Source organism: Sylvia atricapilla, chromosome 14 (assembly GCF_009819655.1).
Source record: "Sylvia atricapilla isolate bSylAtr1 chromosome 14, bSylAtr1.pri, whole genome shotgun sequence".
NCBI lineage: Eukaryota > Metazoa > Chordata > Aves > Passeriformes > Sylviidae > Sylvia > Sylvia atricapilla.
This window is the reverse complement of record NC_089153.1, coordinates 9287989-9302170: the sequence shown is the minus strand read 5'-3', so window position 1 is coordinate 9302170 and position 14182 is coordinate 9287989. Positions and strand designations below refer to the sequence as shown.

The window sequence follows — 14182 nt, the reverse complement described above, 5'->3', positions numbered from 1 at the left end:
CTTGCAATCATGGAGTCTTTTTGCCTTAATGCAAATATATGTAATGTGCCTGTAACAAGCAGGTAATGCTGTCAACTGGCATCTTCAGCCAGAATTTAAAAGATATTGAAAGAAAACACCAGGGAAAAATGGTTAGGTTTTAAAGTATTAACTTTATTAATAAATATACATCCATATGATGATGTAAATACAGATCATGAACACTACTCCATTCCCATACACATAATTGCACACGAGTAGCTCAAGTTCATGGACATAAAACCATACACAGTATCTAATCAGGCTTTTTACAGCAGAGGACAGGGTGCTGATACTAGTTATTTAACAGACTACTGTTACCCCCAAAGTAAACCTGTGGAAAAGCAAATGATCAAAGACTGAAGGAACAGAAAGTGGTTCAAATTTCAGAATACAGATTCTTCTATTTCGAAAAAAAGTCACAAGGAGAAAGGTCTAGTCTCTACTAAAGTCATAAATATATTTAGCGGTGGTAAAATATATGCATTAAAATAGAGAAGAATAAACTTTTTCTAATCAGAAATGAAGTTTGCAGTTCCAAGTATTTATGATTGTTATCAGCTGTTTTAACGGTCAACTCTAAGGGTAGAATGAAATATTATATACTACATGTAACAAAGAACAGCAGAGTCACAGCTAATGAAACCATTGCACAAATGACTTCACATTGCTCTGCCTTTTAAAGCTCTTCAAAATGGGGGAGGGAGTTAAATTCTCATCTGAATTACTCGGTGTTTTGTAGTTCCAGGTAATTCTCTTCACAGATACATCGCTGACAAGGCTTGGTTTTGTCCTGACTGAACATTAAGATCCTTCAGACAAAATGAAAATGTATTCATTCAGAAGAGAGATCTTTAATGGCTCTAGTTAATTTGATTACTTTAAACTAAATCCAAGATACAAAGAACATTGCTTTAATGACAAAGCTAAGTGCTGATTTTAAAAATACCATCTTTGATATCAAAGTCAGCTGCTTCTGATGGTATCTGATTTTTCCTGCCAAAATATGGTGCTAGCATCTTGAATCTGTCCAGTGCAAGACTTTATAGTAGCAAAATTATTTGGTTTTAAAGTTTAAGTAAATTTAATCAGAAAATGAATAGTAGTTACTATATGTATCTTAAACAGTTAACTTTATAGCATCATTAAGGAATAATAGCAAGCTAATACATTTCATTTATGTATAAATAAGACATTAGAAACTTGATAATTAAAAGAAATTATTAAAACTTAAACTTGACATGTCGGTTTTCTGAACAGTGTTAACACACAACAGTGATCCTAGCTTATGAATAGCTGAATTATGATATATAATATAAAATAAGCAATTTACCTTACAAGTAATGTTTTCATACTATGGGGGGAAAATGCCAGTTTTCCCATTGGTACTAATAAAGTTTAGGCATTAACATGCTGTTTCAGTGTTTCTCATGGAAAGAAAAGTGTTGAAAAAAGCACAACGTATTCTGCAGAGTATACATAGGAAGAACAGAAGTATCTGAAAATTCCATTTCTAGTCACTTTTTTTTTCCCCCTCACTGCACGGCACCAGTAAACTCTAGTCAGATATAAAATGAAGCAGAATTAGGAAATGCCAGCAGTGCACTTCTGGTCTCCTTCCTAAATCCAGAGTGCCAAGCAGCACACCACAGGCTCTCTGAACACTTTTCTATTTGATGCTCATCACTTCACAACTGACAACATTAATTAGTTTTTACTGGGATTATATTTCATCTGATATAATTAATAAACACTGTAATGAACAGAAATTGCTTAGGTGATTTCATTATTTCATTAGCATACTTGAATACAAATTATACTAGCAGAACAGCAATACATCTGCATTATCTCCTGACACAGCACAGCACCATTGAGTGGATGCACAAGTGAGGAACGGACAGGAGCAAACAGGATCAACAGGAGGAGGTAAGGAGTGGAGTTTCTCCAAGGTACAGTGGTGACATGCAACACGTTCCTTGCCAGCCGAGGTGTGACACTCCTGCAGTTATACATTCAGCTGAAGAGGACTGCTTGCCCAGCTGAGTTCAGGAAAGAACTTAAAGCAGTCTGGTGTTGAAAAATGATCTGATTAAAAACAGCCAATACAACACAGATCCTGAGGGTGAATGAACTCACGTTAGCATTTTGCATGTGTCAGAAGTTATATCTTCTGAGAGTGACTGCTAAATTTCAGACTTGCGAGTTTGTTGAGGAACAGAACATACAACTGGATTTCAGAGCTTCAGCATGAAGGAACTATTCCTTAGTAGCAATTTAGCTGCCATCAGTTCATCTATCGACTAAGGAGCCATCCAGTATAAGTTGAGGTTCATTGTCTTAGTTGCCAGTGCATACACAGTTCCCCCAAAACAATTCAACACACCTATTGTAAAGTACAGCAAAAGTCCAGCTCAATATGTGTTAGGCATCACTGGAACACCTGAAGGCTTGCTGCTTTTTTCCTGATAAAAAAGGTATGAAACATGACATCTGTTTCTTAAGTTGTCATCACTGAAATCAAGAGGTCTAGTCAAAATGACAGCAGGCCAGAATAGCATTTATGTTAACAAAAATTACCATCATCATTACCCATTCAGTACAGGCTCAATTAACCCAAATTTTATTCTCCCCCAAATCTGCAAACTCTACACATTCCCCCTCCCCAGGTATTTCAATCTGCAAGTTTATCATAAAGTCATTTTATAGGTGAAATTACTTAAATGTAAACTTTCTTCCAGATTGGGAAAAAAAAAGTTTTAGTTTCAGTAAAATTAATTTAGAACAAACAATATGCAACACTGAGGACTGATTTATTTTTTTTTCTTTTTAAGCCTGGATAAAAGTATTTTACACACTCACACTCACACATTCTCCCACACTTAAAAAAATTACACACACCCATTTGAAAAATGGAACATTTCTTTTGGGAGGAGAGGAGGTTTAAGTTTGAGTGAAGAAAGGTATTTATAGTTAACCAACAACATTTTTTTTCCGGCTTGCATGCATAGATGAATTACTCTATATCTGGGATCCAGCAGTGCAGTAAACTGCATCCTGTTTGCATCAGCTATACAGTTTGCTTTTATAAATCATAAAAATGGTGTCCTTTGGTAGATATATAAGCTTCCAAACCTTAAATATAGTATAAATGTCTAACAATGAAATAACTATTTCCAGGAATATCTGGCAAAACTGAGTCTAAAAATTTGGCAACAGTGTCTATTTTAAAAAGTTTAATTTGTAAACATTGTAAGTTATTACTTTAAAAGCTATTAAACTGTTGCCATCTAAGCACAGATTTGAAAGGCAAAAGCCAGCATAGCTATTTACAGACTTAAGAACATACTGTTTAATATTAATCAAGTGCCTAACTAGAATGAACAGTATTTAATTTCTTATAAAATACTTCAAATTTCAAAGAATTATTTGTGGTTTGGTATATGTACTATCAGGCATTTCAAAATCACCCAGCAGAATCCTGTAAGAGTGTAACTAAAAGAACAGCTCTCACCCAAAGGCAAAGTCACTTGTCTTTGTAAGGCGCTGTGAAGCTGTAATGCACTGTACACTCAGGTTTCTTTAGTATCTTCCAAAATATTTTTGGAGCATTAGTTGAAATTCACTTAATGCTACAACTCCAGAAATAAAAGCCACTGGAAATCACTTTAGGAAAAAAGGGCTGGGTTTTGTTTTGGTGGGGTTTTTTTCTTTCAGTTTTAAAGTCTATTTTAAGTCTATCTGAGGTCTGTAGAAGATCCTGCAGGAATGGAAAATGTGGCTTGCCATTTTGTTTATCAATTTTTCTTACCAAGTAAGAACTTAACTGCCTAAATTGCTCTTTGTGGGACAGGCCACATGATGAACCATCAGCCAGCTAATTTCTCTCCTCCTTATTTCAATTATTTAATGCATAGCCAACATCTAGATTTGTGAGAAACTGAACTTAAAACTAGGGACATGGACATTACTTAAGTATTGACACCAAGGCGTAATGTATCATTTTAGACTTCCTTATAAATTATGATTTAAAACCAACAGAAGCCTCTTTAAACCAAAGCCATCTCAACATTCTGTAGAAGTTATTAATCGCACCCCTAGGTTATGGCATTATTGGAATAAAATCTAGAAGCTCAGACTTAAGCAAACGTTACAAGAAAACTCAAGAAACATGCCCAAAATCAGCATAAAGCAGATTAGTAAGGAGTTACTCATTCCCTCCCTTCATTCATTAGGCTGTTTGATTTTGCTGCTAGTTTCACCAGCAGCATGAACTCCTCTGTTATGCACCATAGGGTAAGGAAAAGCTGCACTGCCACAAGTATAATTCAGATTTGCAAGCCGTGATAGAGCTTTAATGCTACCTGGAGGTCTGCCTGGGCTGACTTTGTATCCCGCTGCTTTAGTTGTACCCAAGGGTCTGCCTGGACTTGTCTTAAATCCAGCTGCTTTGGTGGTCCCCAGGGGTCGACCTGTGCTGGTTCGGTACCCTGCTGATTTCGTGGTCCCTGACGGCCTCCCACGTTTCCCGGAGCGGTTGAGGTTTTTCTTTTTCTTTAGTTCATCTTTTGTCTCTATATTCCTGCCACTTGTGGTCTGCAAGTGGGAGTCGCTCAAGGCATCTTGTCTCTGGCAGGCGATGGGTTTGTGGCTGACTGCGTGGCTGTACTTGCTCTGCTGTGTGGCGTAGAGGTCAAACTGATCTGCAGCCCTCACATTGTCTTCGTTCAGGCAAGAGCTCTTGCCAGTCCCACAGAAAGCTGGATTACTGCTGGCAACAGGGTGCATCATTTTCTATCAAAAACAGGAGAGGGAAATGTGTATCAATATATCACAATACCGCAGCATTCCACAAAAGAGAAGCTTTCAAAAGCTACCTCTGTTTCATAAACAAACTACTTTGTCTATTTTTAGTAAACAGTATTGATGTCAGTAAATTACTTTTAAAATCAGTTTTATTAAGCCTTCACTTGAGGTCTTGCACAGTAACCTTTACACATATTTAAAAAGGACAGTTTAAACCACGAATTATTCACATAGGTATAATTAGGGAAGAAGTAAGTTAAAAAACTGAACAACAGCATTTCAGCAACCAAGACCTACAATATTTGCTCATCTACGATTCCAAAACCCTTCTAACCAAATCTCATCTAGATTTTAGTTGTTCTAGCTCTAAGATTAATATGTGACTCAGCTGTAAGCCTAAGAAAGGTATGTTATAACTCTCTTCGTACAGTAGATACAGGATCCTAAAGATTTTTTGTTTGCTTAACTGCAGCAAAAGAATAAAGTGCTAATCAGTTCTCTTATTTCATGTCACAATTAACGTCAAAGAGAAACACACAAGGATTTGGCAAGACAATGGTGCCATAGTTGAGAAAGCAGAGGGATGAAATGAATTTGTAACGAAGGACAAGATGCTGGATTGCAGAAATGCCACTGCTGCCCTAGTTAGGAGAGCACGTACAAACTGCAACAGTGGCAGCACTGAGACATGTTGATATTGTTGGCACTGCCAACAACTCTGGGAAATAAAGCAATTACATCTTCCATCTAACTATACTGGTTCTGCAACTTAAATAAGCAGCAAATACTCAAAGTCTAAGATAGTAATATTTAGCCATGCTGAAGACAAAATTAAGCCCATAAATATCTGGCCCTTCAGAGTACTTCAATGTCTTACAGCCACACTTAAGACACCAAAAATGTCTTCCCATGGTTAAATTTCACAAGTAGATAAGGTCTGGAAGATTTATTATCTTTTCCCTACAATAGCTCTGGAATATCACCTACAGCAACACAATTTAAACTCTACCATTGATTACTGAATTTATTTGGCAGTTATGAATGCTTCCTGCCAGCCAGAGAGAAAGCACACAGCACAGTCTATTTATCCTGGAGTAAATCCCCGTGCTCTTTTCTCCTGATTACAAAGGATACATTCCCTGTTGGAACACTCAATCTGCCCTGGCTTGTCAAAGGCACATTACAGTGTGCATTACTCTTGTGCAAATATATTAATATGGGTAATGTCAAATAGTGAAATTATGATAGTAATATAGTTTAAATATTAGATGTTCTAGCAGAGATAATATAATCCAAGTCCTACAATCCTGGTGCATTGCATGGGGTACAGTAGAACAAAAGTGAAACCACTGTTATTGCAGCTGTTAACATCCAAACAAAACAACTAAGAATAGTTTGCAAGCCTGCACTTAGCAAAGGACAAAGGAAATAAGCTCAGGTCAAGAGACCAGACAGACTTTTCTGTGCAGCAATACAGAAGGAACCTTAAGGTTTTCTACAATTAGCAGTCAAAAAAAAAAAATGTTGCCCTTTCTATAATCCCACTAGAAAAGTGCCTGCAATATCACAAAAAAATACCTGAGATTTTTCATGATATGTAACTGCAAACGTGAGAGTTCTATAGTCTCCTTATGCTGCAGAGAGAGTAAAGACCAGCAGCTCTGAAAAGCTGTTCAGCTGTTTGTTGATCCACTAGACACTTGGAGTGGTGAGCAGCATTCTTGTCTCAGTACTCTTTTAAACACAGGAATACTGGCTTTGGCCCCAAAAAACTGCTCCAAGCTCAACTGCCACAAAGAAGGATCAGTTGAGCTGCCCAGTATCCAAGGAACACACCAGAGCTGGGAGAAGGCACTGAATAAAAGCAGGGGGCCCTGGTATTCCTCATGTGACCAACCAGGCTCACACTCACTCCTGTGTTACATTCTTATTCTCTGCTGCTTCTCCTCATTACACTGGGGGGATTTTTCCATCCATCTTTCTGGGGGAGAACCACCGTAAGTACTCCTGGGCAGTGAATACATTCTGCTGTAGCTGACAAGTGCTGGAGCTCCATCACTGTATGCGTGTGCTTTGTGTCTGCTGCAATCCCACTGACAAACGCTGACTTCAAACACAAGCCCTGGCTGATGGTACTTTACCTTCCATCTGGCAACAACCAGCACCACTGGAATGGATGAATGAAGAAAGACAGTACAAATCAGTAACTGTTTAAAATTTCTTTCTAGAGGAAGCTTAACAAAACCCCCAACCTCAGTGGAAGACTGCCAGTGGGATTTTTTTAATGCATTTCCCCCCCTCCCTGCATCATTTTTCATCAAACCATGCAAATTTCAAGTAGTAGCCAAGGTTCCTCTTCTATCTTCTTTGATTTAAGACTTTTTTTGAAAAGTTTTTAAAAGGAAATCTGTAATCAAGCTTAATTACCCTAACATGGAATCTCCAGCATAATTTTCCTTCATTCACATTACAGTAGGGAATAAAAGAATGTGGAGAGTCCATCTGTAGAGTGGAAGCAGGTTTCTTGGCAGGGACATATACAGTATAAAAGAGAATTGGTATAAAATGCAATGCTATGCCAATTTAAAAATTACACTCTAGCTAAATTGTATAGCTAAACACATACAACTTTGTGCACAATCATTCTTGAATAAAACCCTCCAAAAAGTTTCCAGCAAGATAGAACTTTCTCATTTTAAACCTGTAGACATGTAAAAATACTTGAGACAGTTTACTTAAATCAGTTTTTAAACTGATTTAACTGACTGGCTGAATATCTCTGTATCAACAAACAGTAAAATGAGGCACTGCAACAAGGAAATGTAGTTGTATTTCAAAAAGATTTGCTGGAAAGTGACTGTGGAGGATTTTCTGTACAGATCTTTTAGTGCCTGATAATTTATATCTATAGAAATGCTGGGGAAGGGAGGAGGCACTGGTAAGCTAGCTTTGGGAAAAGAGAGGCAGCTTCTCATGCAACAAAGCACAGAAGTTCCACCACTGTTAGAAAGAAGCAGGATGGTCCAGCTGGGACCCACAAAGCTTTGCTACAGGGGGATGTCTGGACATGGTCATGACCCCTCCTTGCATCCCTAAAATACAGCTTAACATCGAGGTCTAGCTCACAGCTGCTAAGGCTCCTGGCATTGTTATGGTCCATTTCTCTCCAGGCTTTCCTCCTGCAGGAAATTCCCAGTCACGACCTGTTTACTACACAAAACTGTAGCATCAAAGCTACTCAAATCACATGACATAAAAACATCCTCTTGGGCTGTGATGTGATGCCATCTTTGGCCTTCGAACATCACACCTTGCCTTCTCCATGGGCATGATTTAGCTGCCAGTGTAGACAAGATGAAACCTTTGATAAGCAGAGAAGTTCACAAGCCCCCCCAAAACAGGCACTTGCAGTAGTTACTTTATACTGAATACTAGACCTGAGACCCTTTACCTGCACTGAGCAGAATAATCAGTCCCAGCACAAGCAGCTGCTCTGCTCTCACCCACCCCAGCCTGCCTTCTGTGGCCTGCTGAGCACCAGGACAGACCTGACTCAGCAAGTGCCACTGGCTTCTGCTAAAACACACCTGAATCACAGCAAAACTGCACAAAACTCGAAGTCCATCTACATTATGGCTTTTCAAATGATGAATACCAGGAAGGGTAAACTCCTCACACCAACAGGGACAATTTTGCTTTTAATGAGGGTTAGTATACAACACCCGCTCATTTTTCTGAAGGTTTTCACCGCCGAGCTTGCAATAGTTTCCACAGTATCGCTGGGGCTGTGGGAGGCTGCAGCAGCACATTTTCATCCTCATCCAACACATACAAAGTATGTGACTCGCTACTTAACAACACAAGCAGCCCACAAGCATCATTTGTGGCCAGCTCTCTGAAGGTCACTGCTGCCAGCGAACGCGGCAGGAGCGGAGCACAGGCCCGGCTCTGTTCGGGATCCCTCATAAAGGACCCTCTGTGCTGAGCTCCACGGCTCTGGGGAGAGTCACAGGGCTCCTCTGCTTTGCAGGGGGGTTCAACAGCAACAGCAGCAGAAGGAATATTTTCCCTTTCAAGACCACAACAGAAATGTGTCAGTTCTGTTCTTCTCTCTTAGGACAGTATGTGTGAGAAATCGTTTCATCGCTTACTGAGAAGAATTAATTCTATCAATTTAAATGTTTTTCATGTGTCCCTTTCATTGTCAGCTCCTTTTCTACACATTAACTCTTGATAAAGTAGGGCCTTACCCAGTTTTTAAAACCCTGTAACTGCTTGCTTCCATAAAGATGCGTCTCAGCTGGAGTATTCACATAAATGTAAATATTGCAAAAATGTGAAGTATGAAATTCTATCAGTAGCACAACATACAGTGTAACACCTGAATCTACAACTGAAATCTTATCTACTTATGAAGCTCGATAACCAGCTTTCCCACACTGTGCTTATGAAGCCCTTTCCACAGTTGGTGCATAGTATGATTTTTCTCACCATTTGACACCACGTAAAATATATTAAAAATTGCCAAAATATAAGAAATAATTTCTTTACAGCAGTGCCTTGCTGCAGTTACTACACGACAACATAAGACTGCAAATCAAGAGACAACATGATTTTGGAAACAGTTTCTTTCTCAATTATTCTTAGAAATTAAGAGTTCCCCAAGCAATACACATTGCAAGCATAGTCCTTCCCCTGGTGACCCAGAGTAATTTTCTTATATGACAGAAGTTAAGAGAAGAGTTATTTGGAGCTGAATTCCCTTCAAATTCCCCTTCCCCAGATGTGCCAGGCAGAGTGGGAGCCTTCCCTCATCAGCCTCTGTGCCTCCTGCTCCTCTCCAGAGAGCTGAACCTGGGTTGGTCCCTGTGCCCCCGGGAGTTCAAGTCTTTTGACTCACACACTCTAGGCAAAACAAAGCTCTCCAAAGCCTAAGCACCAGCTTTGTATTACAGACAAAGCTCAACTGCTCTCACAAAGAGTTGATGTTGGCAAGCACCACTAGGGTAAATGTCAAGTAAACTGAATTTTTAGGGTTCACTTATTATATGATTGCAAAACCAGGTAAATGAGTAATTGTTACGCTTTCTAACCCTAAAAACCAAATAAGCCATATCCAAGGCTTATATGCCACTAGATACTAACATCAGCAAGGACGTCAGCTGACTTCTTCCCATCCCAAAATTAAGATCATAGATGATAATGATGATGATGAACAGGACACTTTGAAAGGCTTAAGACAGCTTCACAAAAATTAAGGAAGATGGCATCAATGATTTAATTACTTGTGCACCTCCAGTCACACTGACACAACTGACAGTTTGGTTTCATAATCAACAGAAACCACTCTGAATCCACCCTTTTTCTGAACGGGACAATCTTGCCTTTTCCTCTTCTCCCACATTCCCACTCCTTCTGCCAACACTAACTATTGTGCAAGAGCAGGACAAATCAACACCAGGGATCTGATCCAGGTGAAAACTAATCCAACAAGAAAGCAAAAGCAACAGTGTGTAGGCATGGGGACAAGAAAGTATCAGAAACCCACATTTCCATTAGCACAGAGACACTCCCAGGTCAGCCTAAGCCACATTACCCACTGGCTGCCACTGACCCCACTCCCTGGTAACGTTTCTTAAAAAAAGTAACAAGATCTCAAAAACATGGTCTTAGTGGACTTCAAAGATCCGGATGACAGGCATGACAAGTCCCCAAAACAGCACGGGAAATGGAGGTTGGAGAAAAACCCCAGAGCTGGGTATGGAGCAGCACAATGGAGCAGCCATCAGGCCAGACAGACTGGCTTAGGAGAGCACCCTGAAACGGCACCCTCATTATTCTGTGGTTCTGCAATTACCAAACTTCAAGGCAAACCAAATATGCATACGAACGATGGAGCAGGCAGAAGTGGATCTTTATAAAGAAAGGATTATTAGAGTTTGTGAATTGTCCATTCACCTCAAGGGGCTATTCCCAAAAAAAAAGCCAAAAAAGGAGCAGTCCTTGCCATAGCCTAGAACAAGGGCTTCGAGGAGCTGGAGGTACTTATTCATCTCTGTGGGTGTTCTCACCCACCCGCTCTTCTCCCCAGGGCTGCAGTCTCCAACAATAGCTCCAGAGGTAAGAGGTGTTCATTCATCTCAGTGGGTGTTCTCACCTACCCTCTCCTTTCCCTAGCCTGCTACCGAAAAAGCACTTTCAAGCTTAAGAGATGGATCAAGCATCTCCTTCCTGATGTGCACTTTCACAGTGTTTCTCTGTGACAGGACAGTGCAGAAGGCTCTGGTCACCTGTCCACCCACCCAAACCCAGCCACGGCAACGTTCTTGTGTCAGACAGCAGAAAGACAAAGTCCACTTGTTGAGTCTGTTCAACAATGGCCAATGGAAAAACATGCTGGACTTTCTTTATTTAAGGTTGCATCTAAAACACGAGGGATACAGGTACAGACACACACACACACAGACAAAATTCTAGGAGAAACTGCGGCATCTGAAGACTGAAATAGAAATAAACCATAATTTAAGAAATACTTTAACAGAGCGCCCTTCCTACCCTTTCATTTTACACAAATAAAACCCACATGGATCAAAATAACTGTTGATCCAGGGAGAACTGCACACGAATTTAAGGTGCAACTATTCACTAATTAATTACCCTAGAAGGACTATGCAGAAAACTATCCGTAACTGTCCACGGGAACACACAGCACTGACACGCGTTGTGTCAGAAGGCAAAGAGGCACAGAAGGGACACAGTGAGGCTCTCCAGGTACCCCCATGGGCAGGTGAGAGAAGGCATCCGCTACTCAGGTGTGTCGGGAAACACATCCCTGGGCTGTACGCACATATCCAGCTGCCCCACGCGAACGGGAACACGCTCTAAGTAAACAGCCGCACACACACCAGCCCCACGCACGGAGCTGCGGGTGCTGAAGGGAAGAAACAATTCCCGGCCGCAGGCTGGACAGCAGGAGGGCGCAGCCCCCCGGGAGCGGCCGAGGGCCGGCTGAGGGGACAAAGGGGCGGCACGGCTCCCTCGGCCTCGGCCGGGGACACGGCGCGGGGAGCGGCCCCGCGTGTCCCGGGTCCGGCGCGGGGGCACGGCCCGGCCCTCGGCCCGGGGCACGGCCGGGCGGGGACAGCGGGGCAGGCGGCCGTGGCGCAGCTCCCCCGGCGCGGCCCCGCGGGGCCAGGCACCGCAGCCCGGGCCGAGGAGACCGCGGCATCGCCCTCAGCGGTGGGGCGGGAGCGGAGGGGGGAGAGGAGAGCCCCGCTCCGCTCCCCTCCCCCGCCGGCCGCGGCTCCATCTTGCCCGCCCGCCGCCTCCCACCGCGCGGAGCAGGGGCCGGGGCCCGCGGGCCCGACCCGCACCTACCTAAGAAGCTCGGGGCGGCGGCGGCGGCGGCGGCGGGTGGAGCGGCCGCCTCCCCACACCGCGCCGAGCGGCTGCAGGGAGGGGACGGGCGCAGGGGAGGGAGCGGCGCTGCGGCGGGCGCGGGCGGCGGGGCGAGCGGGGCGCGCTCCCGAGCGGGGCCGCGCCGCGGGGGCGCGCGCGGGGCGGGGCCGGTGAGGCCCCTCCTGCCGCCGGGGGTCGGGGCCGCGCGGCCGCCGCCATTTTGTGGGGCGGGCGGGGAGTGGTGAGGCCGGGCACGGCGGACACATGTCCCCAAGGCGTGAGGGCCGTGCTCTGTCCTGGAAACGGGTGTTACTGGTGCTTCCATCACTGCCGTTTGGATGGAGGAGTGTGGTATCTTCTGTGTCAAAAGTATACACAGAGTCACAGGCTCACTTAGGTTGGAAAAGACCTCTGGGGTCACGGAGCCCAACCCCTGACCAACACCACCTCGTCAAACAGACCATGGCACTCAGGGCCACATCCAGTCTTGACACAAACACCTCCAGGGCGGTGACTCCATCACCTCCACTCCAGCACACGCCGCAGTCCATTACGGAATAGTCCATCTTCAGGGCTATCAGAACGAAGTGTTACGTTAGTTCTGTCTCCTGCTGACTCTGCAGTGGGAGCAGCTGCCATTTCCAGCACAGCTCACACGGGGCTGGGTCCGGACATGGACCGTAGGTGTCTTACAGCGCCAGTGTTGGACTGCTGGCTATTAAATATTTTGCTCTGTTTCACCCACCTGTGTTCTGAAGCGTTCAGTATTGCAGTAGCACCTCCTTGTAAACACAACTTTACACCTGCAAGCAGGAACAGCAACTGCAGGAATTGCAACTTCAACTGTTTCCCAAAACATCCCATAGAAACATGAATTTTAAGCACATTTCACCATCCAACCTTTTGTCCACTTGGTGGAGGGCTGTGACCAACATTTTTTAATCCACATTTGTTAATGAGTATAAGATTCCTGCCCCTCATTAGCGCCCTTGGTCCAGGTCTAAATTGCCATATTGGTCCTTAAATGGCTGACACAAAAAAGAGCCTGAAAAATATGGTGTACTATTCAGATGAGGTTTTAGAAAATAAACAGCAAGAACCTGTAACTTTCACAAATGGTTAATTCTTCTTTTAAAAATATTTTCCTCTCCTGCTGTTGTTTGAGGAGCAGACTGCTGTACTCCAACACTGAGATATTCCATTTCTACAATACTTGGAGCTCTTGAGGCCGAAAATGGCTGTGAAACATCCTGCCAAGATGATGATTCACATTCTTGCCATTTCTTCCTAATGCATGCAGGAATCCTCACTTGTAATATAAGAAAGCAGCAGGGAAAAGCAGCGTTTATTTAGCTTAATTTAGCAAATGATTCAGTTTCTTTACAAATCTCATCTTTCTGCTGTTCAAACGCCTGTTGGAAATGCCAATGAAAAATTGGTTCAATTCAATACCTTTTTGGTGTCCTGTTATTTTTCATATTTTAATCTGGAAGGTGATGAAGTCAGGCTGGGTTCAGCCTCCTGATTTCTGCAGAGCAACAGGGCCCAGTGCTGTCATGTGAAACTGTGCTAAAAACAACTGGGATCAAACACTGATTAACTGCTCTGCCACTGTCTTCTTTTGTCACAGCTCCCGGGGCCTGAAGCACCAGTGTTCCTCCAGTTGTGAATCTGCTTCCTCCATTTCTCCCTCTAAAGGACTAACTCATTAGCAGCACCAAATGATTAATTACCTGTAAAATAAGTGATGCAATGAAATGTTGACCCTTCCCACATCCAAACCACAAACTGCCATTCTCCTCCTCTCTCACTGAAGGATCTACATTTTCAAGGAGAGGAAGGGCCTCAAAGCACAAGTTCCTTCTTTTGCCAATACAGGAGCTTCTCGCCAGTCCTGGTCTCCAGAGCATGCTGAGCAAACAGGGAGAATTCAGTATGGGCACTGCCACGACCTCCTGTCTAT

At 43.0% G+C, this 14182-nt stretch overlaps 1 protein-coding gene and 1 long non-coding RNA gene across 4 annotated transcripts; both read right to left on the bottom strand.

The window, feature by feature from the left end:
• Window positions 1-132: 132 nt before the first annotated feature.
• C14H5orf24 (chromosome 14 C5orf24 homolog) lies at window positions 133-12998 on the bottom strand. 3 transcript variants are annotated; one of them, XM_066329045.1, is made up of 3 exons: window positions 12199-12355; window positions 4380-4809; window positions 133-2480 (listed from the first exon to the last, which is right to left on the bottom strand). In XM_066329045.1, exons 2-3 carry the CDS (start codon window positions 4804-4806, stop codon window positions 2440-2442), a joined length of 468 nt encoding a protein of 155 aa, XP_066185142.1. In that variant the 5' UTR covers window positions 4807-4809; window positions 12199-12355; the 3' UTR covers window positions 133-2439. The 3 variants fall into 3 exon arrangements, with proteins under 3 accessions (XP_066185142.1, XP_066185140.1, XP_066185139.1); XM_066329043.1 differs by lacking the exon at window positions 12199-12355 and adding an exon at window positions 12667-12998 and having other exon boundaries at window positions 133-4809; XM_066329042.1 differs by having other exon boundaries at window positions 133-4809.
• On the bottom strand, window positions 11212-11875 carry LOC136367291 (uncharacterized). Its single transcript, XR_010744669.1, has 2 exons — window positions 11479-11875; window positions 11212-11320 (listed from the first exon to the last, which is right to left on the bottom strand). It is a non-coding gene; the product is annotated as an uncharacterized lncRNA (long non-coding RNA).
• Window positions 12999-14182: the final 1184 nt, after the last annotated feature.